Source organism: Budorcas taxicolor, chromosome 11, assembly GCF_023091745.1.
Source record: "Budorcas taxicolor isolate Tak-1 chromosome 11, Takin1.1, whole genome shotgun sequence".
NCBI lineage: Eukaryota > Metazoa > Chordata > Mammalia > Artiodactyla > Bovidae > Budorcas > Budorcas taxicolor.
This window is the reverse complement of record NC_068920.1, coordinates 73,492,245-73,514,251: the sequence shown is the minus strand read 5'-3', so window position 1 is coordinate 73,514,251 and position 22,007 is coordinate 73,492,245. Positions and strand designations below refer to the sequence as shown.

Below are 22,007 nucleotides of genomic sequence, written 5' to 3'. Positions count from 1 at the left end.
AAGGCAGGCTTTAGCCCTGGGACCCTGAAACCTTGACTTGAAGTGCCAGCTCCCTGGGGAGAGGCCGCAGCCTGTCAGCTGACCTTTCCCACCAGCCTTTACTGCCCTGAAAGGCAGTGTTTAAGACATAGAACTTGGGTACCAGGCTACCTGCGTTTGGATCCTGGCTCTGCAGTGTAAACCTACTTGCTGTGTAACTTTAAGCAGCTATTTTACCCTCCCTATAAAATGAAAATAGTATATTGACTTCATGAGGTTTATTTAAGGTATTCCTAAAACTCTTAGAACAGCACCTGGTGCATAAAGACCGCCACAGAAACACTTATGAAAAACAAATTCTGAGGCTTTACCATGGAACGCTGAGAAGCAGTGCCCCAGGGACTGGTCATTTGTGGAGGAGGAGAGAACTGCCCACTTCCTTGCATGAGCTGCCTCCTCCCACCTCCCTCTTCCCCTATGCGTTTCCATGGCGATGGGAAGCACATGGAGAGTTGCCTGAGCTTCTTCTCATCTGCCTGTAAGCAGAGCAGGTAGCCACCTCTCTGCAGAGGATGACCCAGTTTCCTGGAACCCCAAATGGATGGAAAGCAAAGAGAATGCTGTCCCCAGGAGAGAGGAACAGGCTCTTAGCCTTGAACCACTGAAATGACCACAGACACATCTGCGTATTTGCCAAGGTCACTGAGAGAGAAAATTAGTCCCACGATGCAAGCAGAACTCCAGTGCAGGTCATCCATCTGGAAATGTCCCTTGCAGGGGCTGCAGTCCCAACAGCTCTGCAGGCTGCTGGCACCTGGTCTCTTCTGAGCCTTCATCCACCCACACCCTTCACCTATCTCTCCTGTTTTTCTTCTGCTCCTTCCAGTTCATTTCTCCCTGTAGAAGCCTTCCTGCTCCACTCACTGAAAAAAGACACTGGAGCCTTTCTTGGAGTTATCTGCCCCCACTGCCTGATGTACTTTATAAAAGTCACATCGAACCAGTCCCAGCTGAAAAGAACGCGACAGCAGGCAGGGCCAAGAGGAGCAGCAGGGGCCGTCCAGCAGAGTGGTGGGCAGCTCGGCCCTTCATCTAGCCGAAGGCCCAGCTAGATGGACTTCCTCCCTTTGGTTAAATAGCACAGGGGTGCTTTCTGGGGATCTAGAGCCTACGGAGGCGTACTCTATCCATTCGTTTTTAGGGCTGGGCTATCTTTGCAAGGAGATAAGGCTTTATCGTGAGCTATTTTCTCACAGAAGCCTCCTTCTACAGAAAAATGGGAAACTCTTCAGAGTTCAGATGTGGAGAAGAGAAAGTGGGCTTATCAGAAGCTCTGCCAGGTTCTAACATCATCCAGGGGTCAGAGTTCAAGGCCAGCATCATTGGATGGGGGGAGGGGTCACCTCTTCATCACTGTCCTCTCAACTTATCCTTTAAAAACCACTGAGAAAGGTCCCACCTGTACAGCCTTCACTAGTGATGCTTTGGGGATTACTCTCATTCTTCCTGCATAGCGACCAAGAGAAGGGTGAGCGGTCTTCCTGGGACACTGCTCTGCCCAGACCTGCCAGGAGAGGGCAGACGGGACACCACGAGGGCTGCTAAGAGCTGACTCACCCTGGAGCAGCTGGCCTCCCCTGTCAACTGAGTCCTGAAAATACCATCAGCAACACCTCTCCTTGTCTGAAAGGCCATCCTCAGAAGGCCTCTATAGACCCAGTTCTACAGCTGAGGAAACAGGAAATGGAGGCTTGCAGGGAGCAAGTCCCTGACCCAAGCGCACAGAACCCAGGATGGAGCCCAGTCAGTTGTGCAAGACCCCCCTACTCACCCCTGATGGCTTGCTGCGCTGGAAGGAGCATGTGCTTGGCTTAACCAAAACCACCTTGTTACTTGATAAAACTGCAGGATGTGTGTTTCCCTATTACGTCTCCACCCACCCTCCATCTCATCCTTTACCAGCTCGGAGGACCACACCACAGGCTCCCTGGACTTCACCCTGGGGCTTCCCTGGTGCCAGGCCTGTCACGCCAACACTCCACCTGGGCCTTCTCTCCATTTCTCTTTCTGAACTTGACCACATTCAGGGTCGTGGCAAGTTAGCCTCCGCCAAGCAAAGAAAAGCAGACCTGCCTGGGTGGTGTTTGTGACACCCCAGGTAACACAGGAGCACGGGACAGTCCTCCCACTGTCCTACTGGTGAGCCCAGGCATCTTCCTGCCCTCAACACTGACCCCCAAGAGTTGGGTGCTGGTTGTTTGGCAAGGGTGATAAAAAATTTTAAAGCTGTAAAACTAAGTGTGAAACTTTAGAAGGATAAGGCAGAGAAACAGGGTGAGGCTCCCTTAAAGGTCTCCTTAAATCACAGCGCATGGGGCCACCACCATTACCCCTTGGCCCCGATCGGAGCCTCTCCTAGGCCCGCTGTCCAGAGGAACATGCTTACCTGTATCTCACACGCAGCCTGTAGGTGGAAGATCTTATAAAATGCTTCCTCCACAGTATCACCCAGAGCAACCACTCCATGGTTTCTTAGCACCAGGATCTGTACAGGAGCAAACAGCCAATTGACACTTTCAGCCTTCTAAACTTCAGTTAAGAGGGAGAGATTTCTCATTTTATTCAGATCAATTTCCGTATCTCATCCTGGAACACCTGCCGCCTAGTTCCTCACTCACTCTCCCTATGCAAAAACCCAATGCAACCCCCATGAGTTTTAATATCCACCCAAAAGAATGCTTAAGGCATATACCCGAAGAAATGGAAGGTGCTTTTTAAAACTGAGACTGAATAGCTTGGTGGATTTCTTTGGGCAAGGCTTGGTTTTTTTAGGCCCTGAGAGCTTAGAAGTCTGAAAAATGAATGGTATGTCAAAGTGAATAAATGTATTTGCTGTTAAATACAAGGGTCCAACTTGTCCCCTGTGACTGGGTTGACTTGTGAATCAAATCCAAGGGAGTGATCCGCGAGAGATGATCCTGCATACACAGGTGAGTTGGGTCACCTCTGGCCCCCAGGCTTTCTCCCCATGAACTCTGTGGAGCCTGGAAGCTCTAAGATCCTACAGTTCTGTGAAAGAGGCCATAGCAACATTTTATTCTATCTCATTAGAGGAAATAGAAGCCTAAAGAAATTGAAAGTCCCCCAGCTAATTAGGGGCAGAGTTAGAACCCAGGCCATCACTGATGGTGCAGTGTTTTTGACTCAGCCAGGGGCAGGCAGATCTAAAAGGGGGAAAAACAGGAATCAATTTACACCAAGGTCCAGGTGCACCCTCCCTTCTTGGTTGGTTTCATCCTTAAGGATGCTCTGAGTAATACCCAGGTGACACCCACCTGGGGGCTGGGACACAGACCCAAGCATCAGATCTGTCCTTCCAGTACCTGGGCTGAGACCCAGTGGCCTAGTCCTCACGTCCGTTCTTGCTGAAAACAGCTGGAGTTTTTTTCCTCTTAAGAGCCACACAGATGGGAAGAGACTATGACTCTCGCTCACAAAAGATTTTACAGATAGTGAACGCCCCTTGTCTTTTTGTAGCATTTCAGGGTTGTGAACATCACCTCTCTCCTGGCTCTGCTCATGAGGTTTCAGAGCAAGGCAGGAGAGGGTAGCAGGGATTTCTGCTCCATGTTAGAGATGGGGAGAAAGGGACTCTCAAATGGGAGATGACTCCAGCAGCAGCAAGGAAGGGGGCAAAGTGCCCATCAAGCCAGGCTTGGCTCTGAAACGTCCCCCTCGAAGCTCACCAGCCCTGATTATGTGCTGTTATAAAATAGGTCTTCAGACTTAAATCAAGCAATAAAAATGAGATTCTGTTCTGTCAAGTTAGCAAAAGAATAAAAACTAAGGGAGAACACTCAAGTTTGAGGAGACTACAGAAAAATGGCATTCTCATACATACTAGCCTCGTCCGGAGGAGAGGGCAGTTTGTTACTATGCGGTAATAAGTTAAACTATGCATCCTTTAGGAAGCAAACCCAAAGATGTAGCAGAAGGAATTTTCATCATGGAATTGTTTATATTAAAAGAAAATTCACGGAGAAAAATCTTTTCAGTGTCCAACCATAGAGGACTGTTCAGGTAAATGACGGCACAGCCATTCATACAGTGACATATAATTTAAAATAGTGATTAGAAAGTATTTTAATAACTTACAGAGGAGTTGACTCTATATTGCTAAGGGGAAAGAAGAGTTTTACAATCCTAGTTTTGTAAATCTACGTGAATAGATATGGGAGTGTGCATCAAAATCAAAGGGTAGGGTGAAAGATTATTTCCTTTCTTCTGTTGCTCTTGTTTATCTGCAACTTATAAACATTTTCCAATGAATAGTTATCCCTTTTGTGATGTGGGTTTTTGACAACCCCTCCCAGAGCATCTTCCTAGAATAGCTGAGCCAAACCTTGCAGGTGGGTCCAAGGCACTTCTGCAGGTTGATCCGATCAGCTTCCTGCTCCATCTCGCCATTAAAGTCATAATATGCCATGTCCCCCACCAGCAGGGCATTGTGGGACACAGGCAGGAGGCCCCACTTCATGGCTGACACCTTCGGTGAGATGAGGAATGGTTAGCTCACCCCCACCTTCCCCACCCCCTGCCCCTCTGTCCCAGTGGCCCTCTCCTCAGATGGCCCAGTCAAGCTCTGTCTGGGGACAGGCAGCGGTGAAGCAGGGTCCAGGGTCCAGGGTCCAGGGGGTGGGTTGGTAGAGACCTTCAGCCTTGGCTGCAGAAACAGCCACGACTCTTCACTGACAGGGAGGCCCATTGAGAAGCTCCCATTTTTCCAGCAATGGGGCAATGCAAGTGCTAGGAGAGATGATTAAAACCCAGGCTGTAACCACCATGTGCCAACCCTTGGCCTTTATTAAAAGCAAGGAACATGGAGAGATTGGAGAGCCTCTCACTTTCCTTCAGTCATCTTGCCCCTCACGTCAGCCCCAGCTCTGCAGAAATGCACACTTGGCACAAATACATCACATAGCCTTAGTCTAACTTTTGGAAGGTCTGAGTGCTTGTAAACCAGTGTGATTTTGCAGAGAAAAATCACAAGTCAGTGGCAGGTCTGCTCTGCCCCTGTAGGTGCACGGCCAGGGGATTGGTAAGTTGGGGTCTGCTGTCTTTCCAGGTACACTGCAGCACCTCAGGTAGACAGAGAAATGTCCAGAGACCCTCAGGGGACAGCCTGCTCCTTGATGGTCTTCCCTCTGTTCTCTCCCAGTTCTCTTTGCTCCTGCCCCAGCTCTCAGCCCCCCACCCCAACCCCAGACATTGTGAAAAGTGGACACAGTGCAGGTTCCCACCATCTGATCTCATAACAAGACCTGTCCGTGCCAGAGCCTGGGCTAGGGAGCAGGTGCCAGCCTGACCTAAGCAGAGGCTCAGAAGGTGCCATCACCCACACAAGTGGGGCTGGTTTGCGTATGCAGCAGTTGGGGGACACAGAGGAGCCGACAGTACACACCTTCACCTTATCTCCACAGTCTGAGACTTCCACAGTCAGAAAAATGGAGAGGAGGAGATTCCCACATCAGGTGTCCCTCCTCACCTTGGCCTGAGTTCTAGGGAATCTTTCCAGAACTGCATTAAATGGTGAGTTTGCTCCTAGCTTGGAGGGACTTATGTCTCCCCTTGGGGAGACTCTCAGAGAGACAGGTGCCATGCGGCTGCTGCCATGGGGGCTGAAATGCTGGCTGAAGAGCTGACACTTACCGCCGCCGTGGCCGGAGTGTGCAGGTGGATGATGCAACGCACGTCGGGTCTGGCAGCGTAGATGGCCGAGTGCAGGCAGAAGCCCGAGGTGTCCACGGGGAAGCAGCTACTGCCCTTCTCCACCACCTCTCCCAGGATGTTCACCTTGATCTGGGCCGGGGTGGGGGTGAGGAGGAAGACAGACTTCTGACCACCAGAAGGCAGAGGCCCCTCACTCCCCTCCCTGCAGGTGGGCCAGGCATATGCCCACCCACCAACGTCCACTCTCTACCACACCATGGGCAATGGATGTGCTTGGTGGTGGAGTGGGGGGAAGAGTTCCTGCCCGCAGGGTAAGCACACAGGCTACTGGGAAACAAAGGCAAGTTTAATTCAGCACAAAAAATGCAAGAGTTTCGCAAACTTTACTGTGCATGAGGATCACCTGGAGATCCTACCAAAATGCAGATTCGAATTTGGTAGGCCAAGAACTCAGCCTGGGAGTCTGCATTTCCAAAAAGAATCCAGTGATACCCCTGCTGTTGGTCCATGGACCACAGTTTGAGTATCAAGGTGCAAGGAGAGAGTCATTCATAGAATTCTCTAGAAGCAGATAGGATGAGTCTTTAATCCCAGTGGAAATAGGAGAGCAGAGAAGCCTTCCCAGAGGAAGCAGCATCTAAACTGAGCCTTTTTCTTTTTTTCCAGCTTATTATTTTGAAAAAATTTAATCACACGCAAAGGTAAAGAGGATAGTATAATGAGCATCCATTTACCAGTCACCCAAAAGCTAGGTCTTAAAAGACAAATGAGAGAGCAGTCCCTGGTCTCATAATCTGCTTTTGACTCCAAGGGGTTGTGGGTGTTACAGTGAAAACACAGGCATGCCCATGCATGTGTGCACACATACACATACACATAACTTCTGGTGGCTGTTGCTGGCCCGGCACACAGCTAAGCCATAGCACTTCCTGCTTAACATAAACAATCTCACAGAACATCATCATCAGAGAAGACCACTTTTGACTGTGACACAGAAGACAGAAGCCACTCCTTAATCATGTCTAAGGAAAAGCAAAAACAAGTTTGTACAAATGCAAATATGACCAACACAAAGGATCATAAGAGACTACTACAAGCAACTATTAACATATGCCAATAAAATGGACAACCTGGGAGATGGACAAATTCATTGAGATGAACAACCTTCTAAGACTGTACCAGGAAGAAACAGGAAATATGAACAGGTCAATCACATGACTGACCTATGATTAAAAGCTTCCAACAAACAAAAGTCCAAGAACAGGTGGCTTCAGGTGTGAATTGTATCAAACAGTTAGAGAAGAGTTAATACCTATCTTTCTGAAACTCTTCCAAAATAACTGCAGAGGAACAAACACTCCCAAATTCATTCTATGAGGCCACCAATATCATGATACCAAAACCAGAAAAATATCTCACACAAAAAAGAAAATCGCAGATTAATATCACTGATGAATACGAATATAGATGGAAGAATCCTCAACAAAATACTAGCAAACTGAATCCAATAACACATTAAAAGGACTATACAGAGGATGAGAGGGTTGGAGGTATCACCAGTGAAATGGACATGAGTTTGGGCAAACTGGGAGATAGTGAGGGACAGGCAAGTCAGGTGTGCTGTAGTCCAGGGGGTTGCAAAGAGTTGGATATGACTTGGTGATGAACAACAACACACCATGATCAAGTGGGATTTATCCCAGGAATACAAGGATGGTTCAGTATATGCAAATTAATCAGTACCATACAACACATCAACAAAGCGAAGAATGAAAACCATAAGATCATCTCAGTAGATGACTGACACTTCCTCCCAGTTAACCGGAGACATTCATCCTAACTGCACCAATAGCTTTGGCCTCATTCTGTGCCCCCCACCCCAGAACTGCCCCTGGCCAGACACTGCTAGTCGCTCAGTCGTGTCTGACTCTTTGTGACCCCATAAACTGTAGCCTGCCAGGCTTCTCCGTCCATGGGATTCTCCAGGCAAGAATACTGGAATGGATTGACAGTCCGTTCTCCACAGGATCTTCCCAGCCCAGGGATCGAAGCATAGGTTCCTGCATTGCAGGCAGATTCTTTACCGCTTGAGCTATAGGGAAGTCCCCATCACCTCCTTCTTAGGTTCCAAATCACTCAACACAACCCTAATCCTGAAACACCCTTAGGCTGAAAACACCTCCTGCTCCACGAGCAGTCTCCCAGAAGCTGGTAGGTAGTTAATTTAGCCTAACTTATTGACTAGAAGTGTTTGCTGGACATTAGCAGGCTAGATTTTTCCTTTCTAAAAATCATGTCAGCTTTGGCTCTTAAAATTCCAGCACAGGGACAGGCCCCTGAATGCAGCACACAGGGCAGTTCCACAACACACCTACCACACCCAGCCCAGAGGCCCAGGCAGACAAGTGGTACCAAAGCAGGGAACACGCTACTGACAACACCAGTTCCAGCAGAAGCACAAGATGGTCAACAGCCCTCTCTTACTAAATCCTATTTTAAGTGAATTTTACAGGATGAACATTCCTTTCAAGTGGCCTGACCCATGAACATGGCAGCCACCCTGCCATCTCAGGAACTTAAACCTGCAAGGGTCTGATGCAGACCCTGGTTTCCATTCAGCTCAGCTCCCCAGCCTCCTCGGCTGGGTGGCCCACTCAGACTTCCCTCTCTGGGATGAGCTCTCTCTGCCCTTGTGTGTTCCTTATCTCAGCTGTGGATATGTGACCTGTTGTCACGCCAGAATCTCTACAGCATAACAGGACAGTTACTGTCGCACGCAGTGCCTTTGTCCCGTGAGAAGACAGTCTCCCCTCTTGAGGAGAGCTCAGGGCCATAGGGTGTGTGGGTACGCCATTGCGCAAATTTGAAAACTCAGCCCAGAAAGAGGACCCAGAAGCTCTCTCTCATAGCACTAGAAGAACCTTGCATTCTTTGGGACAAAGCACTGGCTGTTGTTCTAATGTACCCCTGAGCCAGGAAGGCTTCCTGACTCCCAGCCTTTGAAGTCCAATCCTGGGCTCAGAGGCCTCTAGGCTCATCTTTCCTTCCCTCTCCCTCCTAGTGTTTTTGCTGCCTTCACTTCCCATTTGGTCTCTTGGTCACATCATGCTCTCTGCACAGTTTGTTTTGGTGTCCATGTGACTTCTCTCTCCCACCAGATTGCAAACTGCTTGAAGGACAAGATGGCAGTGGCTAGCATGGAGCAACGGAGAAAACAATGGCACCCCACTCCAGTACTCTTGCCTGGAAAATCCCATGGACGGAGGAGCCTGGTAGGCTACAGTCCATGGGATCGCTAAGAGTTGGACACGACTGAGCGACTTCACTTTCACTTTTCACTTTCATGCATTGGAGAAGGAAATGGCAACCCACTCCAGTGTTCCTGCCTTGAGAATCCCAGGGACAGGGGAGCCTGGTGGGCTACCATCTATGGGGTCGCACAGAGTCAGACATGACTGAAGCGACTTAGCAGCAGCAGTAGCAGCAGCATGGAGCAAAGATGGTACTGTCATTTCAACAAGAAATTGGTAGTGAGATGTCACACTGTACTTACCAGGCTGGATGCTGTGACTTCACTGCAAGAGACTCCCTTAGGGCTGATCAGGAAGTGGTCCTGCTCCTTGCTGACTCTCAGCTGGAGGAAAGACATGTGTTCCCAGTGGTGAGAAGGGAGAGGGGCCATTTCCAATGATACTGTGCTTGAATCACCTTTACCCCTGAATCCACTGCATACAAATCTCCCCCCACCCCAAGAACACTTACTTACTCCTGACCCATGAGAGATGAAGACTCAGCCTTTATTTGGAGCCAGGGAAATGGAGCTATAAGAGGAATCTCCCAATGGTCAAGGGTGGCCCTAGAAATAGGATGCAGAAATTCCTGGCTCCTCATCCAGAGACGTGCCCGCTAGGCAGGTTGTCTATTTCAGGTAGCCACAGTGGCTAGAAACCTTGGAAGAGCTCACGGCCAGCAGTGTCACAGCCACGCCAAGGCTCAGGAAGTCTCCCTCTGGGGGAGGCCACAGGCAGAGCCCCACCCAGCCCCGGACGCTGTCCTCACCGTCACGTAGGTGTCGCTCAGCTGGGCCCAGCCATACAGGTCCAGGAGGCGGTAGACACTGCTGATCTTGCACCGCATGAGCCGCTCCCCCTTGGCCAGGTTCAAGGAGTCGGCTGTGTGGAGGTCATTGATGGGCGTCATCATGGAGAAGCCTGAAGGGGCACAGGGCAGCTTTCAGGTCAGGAGCTCACGTCCGCACTCTCCTGCCTTGCCCCTACCCTCTCCCAGTTCTCCTGGGTGCTACATCCATACACGAGACTCCTGTGGGCAGGGAATTCAACATCCTTTGACCCTGACTCCAGAGGAGAAAACCCTCCACAGAATGGACAGTTGTGCCCAATAAAGTCCTCTGCTTCTTAAGGGAAGAAAGGCATTGCTTTGGGTCAAAACCCATGGCCAGACTCAAGCCACAAATGCAAGGATCTCAGCTCAAGCTGACTATAAACCCTAGAGACAGACATTGAATAAATGCAAAAATAAATTTCTGAGTGGAAATATGGGTACATTTTATCAGTTAGCTTTAATGAAGAAGTAACTAAGCATTATTCTATTGTTTTAACTAACTTTTTCTCTGATTTGGAAAAGGGCAAACAGAAAGCCAAGTCAACCAGGAGGTAATTTCCTCAACTTTTTCTGACAAGTCATAAACCTCCAGAAGTCAGTGTGGCTGTGGTGGGCTGAAGGGCCAGAGGCTGAGGGTGAACTACTTCTGACCGCCTCCAGATATGCAGTCGCTTGGCTTTTTATGGCTCTTTCTGGGAATCTGGTAATATGGAAATGAACCTAGAGAGTCTGATAGTCTTCTACTCAGGGCACCCAAAGGGTCTAGTCAGTCCCATGAACCATGCTGACCACTGCCTGCATACCTCCGAAGCCAGAAGAGGGCCTCTGAGCCCCAGCCCTCCAATTAATCAGTGTCTAGGAAACAATAAGAGAATCAATAGGAAAGGGTTCTGGCTTAAAACGACATCTGGCTGGGAGCCTCCTGATGCTGCCTTTCTCAGCATCCCTCTAAAAACTTTAATGGATGAAAATGCTCTTTGGAAGCTTCCACCATCACTGCAAACCTCACGGCCACAGCACATGATGTACGTCCTGTATCAGGTCTGCCATTAGTTGAAATGATAAGGTCTGTGATATGAAGGTGGACTGGGAGCACAAAGCAAGCAGAGCAAGCCTCAAACACCTCATGTCAGGAAGATGCCCCCGAAAGGCTTGTGCCCACCAGCCGTGGTATGCCTCTAGGGCATGGGTCCAGTATAGGAAGTTGACAGGGATACAAGTGGTCCAAAGACCTGGCTGAACTGGCAAGAAAAACAGCAACAAAATCTCAAAATTAAGGATTTCTATTCCAAGCTGACTAGTCAAGGCTCCTTGCCTCCTTTCTAGTTCCCCAGACAAGTATTTGCCCCTGGCAGCAAGAAGGGAAGCATATCAAAAGCATAAGGCCCCCAAGCAAAGCCGGAGATAGGGAGAGGCTGTTGTTGGGAAAGGTCTTTGAACCCTCTTTTAGAAATACCTGTGGAGTCCCCAGAGACGATCAGGAGGCCAGAAGAGGTCTGAAAACACTCACTATCATATCCTCTGTGTCCTGTATCCCCTAAGAGTCCGCCTCCCCAACCCTGTGGAGCTTCCCGTAAGGACTACCCACTCACAGGCCCAGAAGAGGCCAGAGGGCTCCACAGGAGTCCCCAGTCCTCTGTCCTCAGGGGCTTCTTGCAAAGGATGCTTATTCTGATCAGCCTCACCAAGTGAAGGTCTAACTGGGCCATTATTTCAAAGTACCTAAGAAAACACAGAGATGAAAATCCACCAAACCCCCCAGAAAGCTACCGACATGCTCTACAGCAGGAAAAAAAAAAAAACTCAAGGGAACAAAATCCTAAGGCGAATGGAGCTGGACAAAGAACAACCTCTCTGGGCTTGGACTCATGACACCTGGAATTTTCCTTCTCCACATTCCCTGACTCAGTTACCCTGGCATGCACCAACCAGATTTCCAGGCATCCAACTGTTTTCCTGGCAGATGCTGATCAGTAAAGTAATGGAAAGCCCTATTTCTCTTTCAAGAGGAAGAGTGTAAGATCAGAGACATGAAAATGATGAGCAAGAATTTGATAGACACGGGACAAAGACAAGAAGCCCTGGCATCTAAGCATATAAGTAGATTACTCACCTAGAGCCACACATCCTGGAATAAGAAGTCAAGGGGGCCTTAGAAAGAATCACTACGAACAAAGCTAGTGGAGGTGATGGAATTCCAGTGGAGCTATTTCAAATCCTGAAAGATGATGCTGTGAAAGTGCTGCACTCAATATGCCAGCAAATGTGGAAAACTCAGCACTGGCCCCAGGACTGGAAAAGGTCAGTTTTCATTCCAATCCCAAAGAAAGGCAATGCCAAAGAATGCTCAAACTACTGCACAATTGCACTTATCTCACACACTAGTAAAGTAATGCTCAAAATTCTCCAAGCCAGACTTTAGCAATAGGTGAACCATGAACTTCCAGATGTCCAAGCTGGTTTTAGAAAAGGCAGAGGAACCAGAGATCAAATTGCCAACATCCGCTGGATCATGGAAAAAGCAAGAGAGTTCCAGAAAAACATCTATTTCTGTTTGATTGACTATGCCAAAGCCTTTGACTGTGTGGATCACAATAAACTGTGGAAAATTCTGAAAGAGATGGGAATACCAGACCACTTGACCTGCCTCTTGAGAAATCTGTATGCAGGTCAGGAAACAACAGTTAGAACTGGACATGGAACAACAGACTGGTTCCAAATAGGAAAAGGAGTACGTCAAGGCTGTATATTGTCACCCTGCTTATTTAACTTCTATGCAGAGTACCTCATGAGACATGCTGGGCTGGAAGAAGCACAAGCTAGAATCAAGATTGCCAGGAGAAATATCAATAACCTCAGATATGCAGATGACACCACCCTGATGGCAGAAAGTGAAGAGGAACTAAAAAGCCTCTTGATGAAAGTGAAAGAGGAGAGTGAAAAAGTTGGCTTAAAGCTCAACATTCAGAAAACAAATATCATGGCATCCGGTCCCATCACTTCATGGGAAACAGATGGAGAAACAATGGAAACAGTGTCAGACTTTATTTTTGGGGTCTCCAGAATCACTGCAGATGGTGATTGCAGCCATGAATTTAAAAGACGCTTACTCCTTGGAAGGAAAGTTATGACCAACCTAGACAGCATATTAAAAAGCAGAGACATTACTTTGCCAACAAAGCTCCGTCTAGTCAAGGCTATGGTTTTTCCTGTGGTCATGTATGGATGTGAGAGTTGGACTGTGAAGAAAGATGAGCACCGAAGAATTGATGCTTCTGAACTGTGGTGTTGGAGAAGACTCTTGAGAGTCCCTTGGACTGCAAGGAGATCCAACCAGTCCATTCTAGAGGTGATCAGTCCTAGGTGTTCTTTGGAAGGACTGATGCTAAAGCTGAAACGCCAATACTTTGGCCACCTCATGCAAAGAGTTGACTCATTGGAAAAGACTCGGATGCAGAAGGAGAAGGGGACGACAGAGGATGAGATGGCTGGATGGCATCACTGACTTGATGGGCGTGAGTTTGAGTGAACTCCGGGAGCTGGTGATGGACAGGGAGGCCTGGCGTGCTGCGATTCATGGGGTCGCAAAGAGTCGGACATGACTGAGTGACTGAACTGAACTGTACTGATATAATAGAAGAAAAAAATTTGAGTTCAAGACGTGTGTGTGTGTGTGTGTGTGTGTGTGTGTGTGTATAAAGTATAAGGACTTACTGCATTCCATTAAAAGAAAATAACCCACAATTTGATGCTTTCTGACAACATTTCTGAAATGTGAGGGTAAGGAGGAAATTCCACAAGCATCTAGGAGAAAACAAAAGGTTACCAACAAAGGAACCAATAATAGACTGTTTTAGATTTCTTTGTTATAACAACAGATGCCAAAAGACAATACTATAGGAGATTTATAAAAACAAACATTAAAATAAAGTGACACAAAGCAGGTAAAAATAAAGAGACCATCAAAAGTAGCCCAGCCAACTATAAACAAAAAATAAACAGAGGTCATAATATGACCAAAATAGAAGCCAAGGAAAATAATGCTCTTTTGGACAAAAAGAGCCATTTTGTAGGTCATTTTATAAGGAATAAAAGCATAATCCATAATGGAGCTATAGCTATAAAAACATTTATGCTTTGAAAAGCATTTTATCAAGATATACAAAGCAAAAGCTGTCATAAATACAGAGAAATGAACAGAAATCAAATACAGTGGGAGACAACACAACATTAATTTTTTATGAAATAAAAAATGATAAATGAATACATTTGACAAATGAAATACTATTCCCCAGGGATAGAGTCTATATCCATGTATCATTTAAATATGATATTATTAGGCCACAAAAAAAACTCAATAAATCCCCAACACAGACAATAAGTAGGCTACATTTTCTAAACATAATGCAATAAAACTAGACATTATCAATAAACCTTTAAAAGAATACAAATTCTACCACTAAAAATGAGAAAGCACACTCCCAGAGGGTACTTATTTTATTTTAGAATAAAAATGAAGCCAAAACAGCAACTGCAAGCTACCTAGAAATTAACAATAAAGAAAATTCTGCATGTCAAAATTTATGGAACAAGATCAAATTTATACTCAAAGAAAAAAACTTCATAGCCTTACATGTCTTTATTATTGTATTAAATATGAAAATAAATCAAATCCATTTTATTCTATTACAGAAAAATATAAAGACTAAAATAAATCAAAGGAAAGTTATGGAAAAGAATTGATGAGTATAAAAACAAAATCAATGAATCAGAATACAAGGAAATTAGGAGAATCAATATATAAATCCAAGAACTGGCTTATGTGAGAAGATCTATGAATAAACCAGTCTCTGGATTTGCCGGTAAGGAGGAAGCAGCAATACACGGCATCAGGAATGAGAATGGGATGTCATATCCACAGCAGAAAGTTTAAATGATAAAAATAATATTGTAAATCACACTAGTAATTTTTAAAGCCATGTGAAATGAATTATTTTATATAAATATGACCAAAATTTACTCAAGAAGCAGCAAAACAAAATTTTAAAGAACTTTAGATGAAACAGAAAAAAAGATGTTACCCAAGTATTTCAGATCTGGACAGCTTCAAAAGTGAATAATAAGTCTTCAAAGAGCAGAGACTTCCTACCTAATATTTTTGCTCTGTTAGGGCAAAGAAGTGGAGAAGGAAGTGGCAACCCACTTCAGCATTCTTGCCTGGAGAATCCCATGGACAGGGGAGCCTGGCGGGCTATAGCCTGTAGGATCACAAAGAGTCAAACACGACTGAGTGACTGAGCAGCAGCAGGGCAAAGAAGTGGGTGGGGATCCCCCTGATTCATCTCAGGAAATGATAGCCTTAATGCCAGTACTAAGCAAAAGCTGCCCGAAAGTTAATTGCTTTTCATCACGTGCAACTATGGATGCAAAAATTAATAAAATTCCAGCAAATCAAAGCCAGAAGAGTAATTTTCAAAGACTGCATCAAAATCACAAATGATTTATTTCAGGAATGAAAAGAGTTCAATATTCAGAAATCTGTTAACACAATTCACCCACATCAAGGAAAGAAACATCAATAAATACCAAAAATGCATTTTATAAAATTCAATATCCATTTCTGAGAAAAACCCATATTGAACTAGAATACAAAGATATTTCCTCAACATGATAAAGAATAATTATCTCAAACTCTTGTGGTAAAAGAATTACCATTAAAGTCAGAAACAAGACAAAGATGATTCCTCTCTGATCTATTATTAAACATTGTTCTGTGAGTTCTAATGGATGCAGTGAGAAAACTGGAAAAATAAACCAAAGGGCAAAATGTTGAAGAATGCAAAATGACTATGTGATTTCTTTTGATATACAAAACCCAAAAGAATTCATTGAGAAGATATAGAATTTAGGAGCTCAATAAGGGGTTAGTATATATATATGTGTGTGTGTGTGTGTGTGTGTGTATATATATATATATATATATATATATATATATATATAACTCCAATGATGTATAATATATATATAACTCCAATGACAAATATATATATATGTATATAATATATATAAACATAATATACATAAATACACACACATTTATATATGTATAACTCCAGTGATTTCCCTAGGTGACAGCTATAACCAGAAAAAGATCTGAATGGAGAATCACTCAAAATGACAAATTACATAAAATTTCCAGAATAAATTTAACAAGAAATTAGTAACTGTCAATGTATGTCAAAAACCACCACAATATTATACATTAATTAAAATAATTAATTTTTTAAAAAAAGAAATTAGCAAGCACTACATAAAATTGCAAAAGGAGTATATCAAGGCTATATGTTGTCACCCTGCTTATGTAACTTATATACAGAGTACATCATGAGAAATGCTGGACTGGATGAAGCACAAGCTAGAATCAAGATTGCCAGGAGAAATATCAATAACCTCAGATATGCAGATGATATCACCTTTATGGCAGAAAGTGAAAAAGAACTAAAGAACCTCTTGATGAAAGTGAAAGAGAGTGAAAAAGTTGGCTTAAAGCTCAACATTCAGAAAACTAAGATCATGGCATCCAGTCTCATCACTTCATGGCAAATAGATGGGGAAACAATGGAAATAGTGAGAGACTTTATTTTTGGGGTCTCCAGAATCACTGCAGATGGTGATTGCAGCCATGAAATTAAAAGACGCTTACTCCTTGGAGGAAAAGCTATGATCAACCTAGACAGCATAATAAAAAGCCAGAGACATTACTTTGCCAACAAAGGTCCGTCTAGTCAAAGCTATGGTTTTTCCAGTAGTCATGTATGGATGTGAGTTGGACTATAAAGAAAGCTGAGCACCGAAGAATTGATGCTTTTGAATTGTGGTGTTGGAGAAGACTCTTGAGAGTCCCTTGGACTTCAAGGAGATCCAACCAGTCCATTCTAAAGGAGATCAGTCCTGAATATTCACTGGAAGGACTGATGCTGAAGCTGAAGCTCCACTCCTTTGGCCACCTGATGCGAAGAACTGACTCATTTGAAAAGATCCTGATGCTGGGAAAGATTAAAGGCGGGAGGAGAAGGGGACAACAGAGAATGAGATGGTTGGATGGCATCACCAGCTCGATGGACATGAGTTTGAGTAAGCTCCGAGAGTTGGTGATGGACAGGGAAGCCTGGTGTGCTCCAGTCCATGGGGTCGCAAAGAGTTGGACACAACTGAATGACTGAACTGAACTGAACATAAAAATAGCTGCTATCTTTTCTGACGGACATTAAAGAATTAAATAATCGAAGACATATCATTTCCGAAAAGATTTAAAATTCATTTATGCAGGTATTTTGTAAGCACCTGTTACATGCCAGCTACATTTCTAAGTTCAGGATACTACTCTAACAGTGAACAAAACATACAAATATCCTTTCCCCAATGGAGCTTACGTTCTAATATAAAATTGAACATTTATAAAGTCTCCACCAAATTAATCTATTCATTTAATGCAACCTCATTCAAAATCCCAGAAGGAACTTTTTTGAGGTGAATAAAGAGATTGACAAAATACTTCTAAAGTTATTTTAAAGAATCAGCTTGTATGATGGCTGAGAAAAATTGCAAATGAATAATTAAAAGTATTTTATTGGATGGTAAAACCTAAGGAAGGTGTTTCTAAGCATACAATCAAAAGCAGACAACACAAAAGAAAACAGAAACAGATTCAACTCCATGGAAATTATTCTACGACACAAAAATATCATGAAAAAATTAAAAAGCAAAGGAGACACTGGGGAAAATCTGTAGTGTATTTGATAGGGAGTAGAGAACTAGCCTTACATTATGAAGATTTTTAAACCTGTAAAAAAAGAATATGCATGCTCAGTTGTGTCTGACTCTTTGCCACCCCACAAACTATAGTCCATGAGGCTCCTCCGCCCACAGGATAGTCCAGGCCAGAATACTGGAGTGGGTTGCCATTTCCTCCTCCAGGGGATCTTCCCAATCCAGGGATCGAACCCTCATCTGCTATGTCTCCTGTATTGCAGGCAGATGCTTTACTGCTGAGTCACCAGAAAAGCCCAAGAAAAGAATGTGCAAGTGAAAACCTGGCAAAGGGTATGACAGGCAATTTACTATTGACCTGCAGCCTGTTACCATTTTTCACTCTGATGATACGATAGGTGATAAATGGTACTTTGTGTTTTAGTGTGCTTTTATTTGATTACTAATAAGATTGAATATTTTCATATACATATTGGGCATATTGGGTTTTCTCTTTGTCATGCCCAATATGTATACGAAAATATTCAATCTCATTAGTAATCAAATAAAAGCACTCTAAAACACAAAGTACCATTTATCTCCTATCATATCATCAGGATGAAACATGGTAACAGACTACAGATCAGGGTGGAGGAAATGGGCACCCCTGCATTTCTGGTAGCAATGTAAATTCGTTCCATCTTTCTCCAGGGTAATTCGGCATTATGCATGACAATCTTTAAAAGATGCATATAATTCAATCTAACAATTCTACTTCTAGCAATTTATCTTAAGAAAATAGTCATGGATTTAATCACAGATTTATTGACAAGGATGTTTCTTGAATTGTCATTCATAATAGCAAAAAGTTGGGAATGACTTAAAAGTCCAAAAATGGGAAACTGATTAAAATAAACTATGGCATATTCAACCATGCATAGAATAGCATACATCTACCAAAATGTATGTTATATAACCATATTTCTTATGTGAAGAATTAGTCAAGATACGGTAAGGATATAACTTTGTGTGTATAATGTGATTGCATTTTTTGCATAGTCTCCATGTATTAAGAAAAAAAGGCTGGAAGGACACACACCAAAACATTGATAATAAGAATGTCTTGGTTGTAAGGACACAGTTCAGTGATTTTTAATTCCCTTTCTTGATTATTTTCCTAATTTTCAACCATAATCCTGTATTTATTTTATTGAGGAAAGTATTTTCCAATGTTTGTTTCTTAAAGATTGTGGGCAGAGCTTCAGAGCCAAGGAAGATGGGTTTGTACCTAGCCTTGGCTGCTCTTGGCCCTTGTCTGTGGAGTCAGGTTGACCTGTCCAGTGGGGCATGGAGACACCAGCTCCAAAGGCCTCATTGTGTCCCCTTCCAACTCCATCTCCAAAGGAGTGACTCCAGGGGACTGAGGAAAGAGCCGCCTGAGAGCTGGATGCTAGGAGGATTTTCTTAGGTTCTGTACCCAAAGCTAGAGTGGCAGGGAGCCAAATTCTCACTCTCCAGTGTCCACTCCCGGGCCTCAGGCAGAGGCCATGTAAGGGATCTTGGGTTGCAAAGCTCTTCCCTTTACGCTAATCCCCTTATGAGGGGTGGAGGTGGTGGGGTCATACCTAGGCTGCCCTGCCTCTCTGCAATGACACTGGGTTATACTACCCCCTCCCCCAGCAGAACCACCCCCGCCCTCCTAGTTCTGGGCATCAGGGATCATTCTCCGTGGGCCTTTACGTCACAGCAGCATTAGAAGCAGAGCCAGGTACTTCTTTCCCTGCTGCCCAGATCCCCCAGTTCTGCTAAGGCAGCTGTACCACTCACTCCGTAGCCTGGCAACCAAGCTGCTTATTACTGTGCCTTCCCCTCACCCCACCCCCCACTTCCTCCACCTCTGCTCCTGGCAGCTCCCCAGTTCCCCACGTACTCATGGAAGATGTTGGGAAGACTGCGTGGGAAGTGCTGGCCATGAAGTCCGCGATCTGCCGCAGGGCCCAGATGTTGGAGGAGTTGTTTCCCTTCTTCATCTGCTCCTGGATAAGGCCTTCCAGCTCCTCCCTGAAAGACTGAAGCAAGCCCCCGAGGCTTCCTCACAGTGTGTCTCAAGTGGGAGGGATACTGATGGCCCCTCTTCCAAGTGCCCAACCGTGGCCCCTGGGTCAGCTAGATCAGACCCACATATCTGAGACCTCAGGAGCCTCCCCAAACTGCTGCGTGGGAAGCAATAAGGAGATGCTGGGAATGGATCCTATTCCCTTTGCCCTGGGGGAAAACTCCAGGCAATATATTCTCTAGAATCCAGGTCCTTCTGATGTCTTAGTGATAGCCTAGACCCCTCCCCCCATCAGACATAACAGGACTTCACTTTAGTAATTAAAAGACATTTTAAAAAACAGAATTGAATGAAAAAGTATTCCATCTTTCCTGTCATTAGTCAGGCTGATAGCTCTTCTGGGCCTCAGTTTCCTTATGAGGGGTGGGGATGGTGGGTCCTATACAGGAGGAGTTGATGACCTCAGAGGTCATTTCTGATATCCTGCTACTCTAAGCCTGGCTTTTCAGACCATCAGTCCATAGATAGGGCATGGCAGCCCATCAGGTGACACTCAGGAGGAAATAGGGAGCCACTTAGGTGTTGAGGAATCTACAAAAAAGGACAGAAGCAGCATGACTGCCTCTTGGCCCCGTCTCCTGCCTGAGAATAGTCCCATCCTTCAGGTTCCCAAACTTGGGTTAGTACTAACTCCGCCTCCGCTGCTACCACACAACAGCCACCCGTTCTGGTCACACAGAGATTCTGTCATCCCGATGCATTCTCCTCCAAACCCCCCAGCTCACTGTCACCTGTCACCAAGACCTGGGGCCCGTCCTCCTTAGCGTTTACTGTGTGCTCTCAGCTGGGTCACACACAGCCCACTGCACGCCCTGGCTCTCCAATACCTTGGCAGGGCCTGGGGCAGAGCCCATCCTGGCCAGTACCTGGAGATGCTACTCCTCCCTGGGCTTACCAACACTTAGGATCATGTACTGTTTCCTGAGGACCGCCCAGCTCTACTCCCTGAGAGATCTATTGCCTCTGTTCCCACCGCTCTTCCCCCCGCTGGGAGGGCCTGCATCATGGTCCTGCTTCACTGGTCCGGGAGACCCACCCTCCATCCTTCCCAACACACCACCTGGGGCACTGTGTCCATGCAAGGCAGGTGCCAACTGACCTCAAGACTCTGGCCAGGGCTGGGTGACCCGGACTTGCCCCTCTGCTCTCTATTCCCCGCCTCCTGGGGCTTTCAGGCCCACTTCACTCCTGCCTTGGTATGTCAAAGCCTTATTTGCCAGGACAGAGTTCTCGGCGGTGTGCAGAAAAAGGAGCCCCAGACCTCCCACGTGGCACCTCTCGCTGGCCCCTGGTTTACCCGAATTGTTGAGTTTTTGGTGAAGAGGGAGAGGAAGACTGGAAAGTGAGGCTCAGAAGGGGCACGAGGAACTGAAGTAGGGCTCCTGCTTCTCAGATCCACCTTCCCCAACCAGGGAGTCAAACACAAGCCATAAGCTGCACATAACCCGGGTTTTGCCATCCGCCGGCGACTAGGGAGGTACTCAAATAACCCACGCAGCCAGAGCATCTTGCTCAGAGCTGAAAACTGCTCGTCTCTGAGCAAGCGGAAGAGAAGCAATTTCTCTTTCGGGTTCACCGGGTGCGTCAGCGTGCTCTGCACCCCTTCCCCGCCCTCCCTCTGGCCTCCTTCCTCCTCCCCTGCCCGCGGGGGTCAGACCCCCACTCACCGGGCTCTGCAGGATCATGGTGACGCGCTTCTTCTGCTCCATCAGGTTGAAGTCCTGCCTCAGGTCGGCCGCGCGGCTGCGAAGGCGCAGGTACTCGGGGTCGTCCTCAGAGAAGCGGTCGAAGTACTGCTGCCCCTGCGCGGGCGGCGGGGAGGCGGCCTCGGGGACGGTCTCTTCACTCATCGTCCTAGTGGGTTTGCAGTCCACTCCTGGACCCCTGCCGAGAAGAAAGGAGGGTGCTCCCAGTCGGGGTGCACGCTTCCTAGGCCGGAGGGCTTGCATTGGGGGTGGGGAGTGGGATGAGGCTATTCCCAGGAGAGTGAGAGCCGGGAGGCGGGTTGGCAGGCAGGGCGCCGCGGCTGCCGGCCTGTAGGGGGCGCTGATGCATCGTCCGACTAGGTGAAGGTCTGTTAGTCACTGGCTCCGGCTCCCAGCCCTTCCCCGCCTGACTCGCGGGGCTCGGGCGCCCGCACTCAGGTTCAAGTAGACTGGTCCCCCAGGGCGAGCGCGACCTGCAAAGCTTTGGGGGCATTTTGTGATGCTTATCCACACAGTGTAAAGCTATTCACTTGATCTAAAATGTCAACCCTCTAAGAAGCCTCCTAAAAAACATGCGGTGGGAAATCCACGAAACTGAAAAGAGA

At 46.2% G+C, this 22,007-nt stretch overlaps 1 protein-coding gene across 1 annotated transcript in view; it reads right to left on the bottom strand.

Moving 5' to 3' along the window:
- ADD2 (adducin 2) overlaps positions 1 to 21,546 on the bottom strand; it is a 48,420-nt gene extending 26,874 nt beyond the window's left edge. The window contains exons 1-7 of the mRNA XM_052648544.1: positions 21,364 to 21,546; positions 19,511 to 19,649; positions 9,769 to 9,920; positions 9,263 to 9,343; positions 5,689 to 5,838; positions 4,382 to 4,525; positions 2,426 to 2,524 (exon numbers count right to left, since the gene is read on the bottom strand). Coding sequence (XP_052504504.1) covers positions 2,426 to 2,524; positions 4,382 to 4,525; positions 5,689 to 5,838; positions 9,263 to 9,343; positions 9,769 to 9,920; positions 19,511 to 19,649; positions 21,364 to 21,546 — 948 coding nt within the window. The remainder of the gene's footprint in view (positions 1 to 2,425; positions 2,525 to 4,381; positions 4,526 to 5,688; positions 5,839 to 9,262; positions 9,344 to 9,768; positions 9,921 to 19,510; positions 19,650 to 21,363) is intronic.
- Between the last annotated feature and the right edge of the window lie 461 nt (positions 21,547 to 22,007).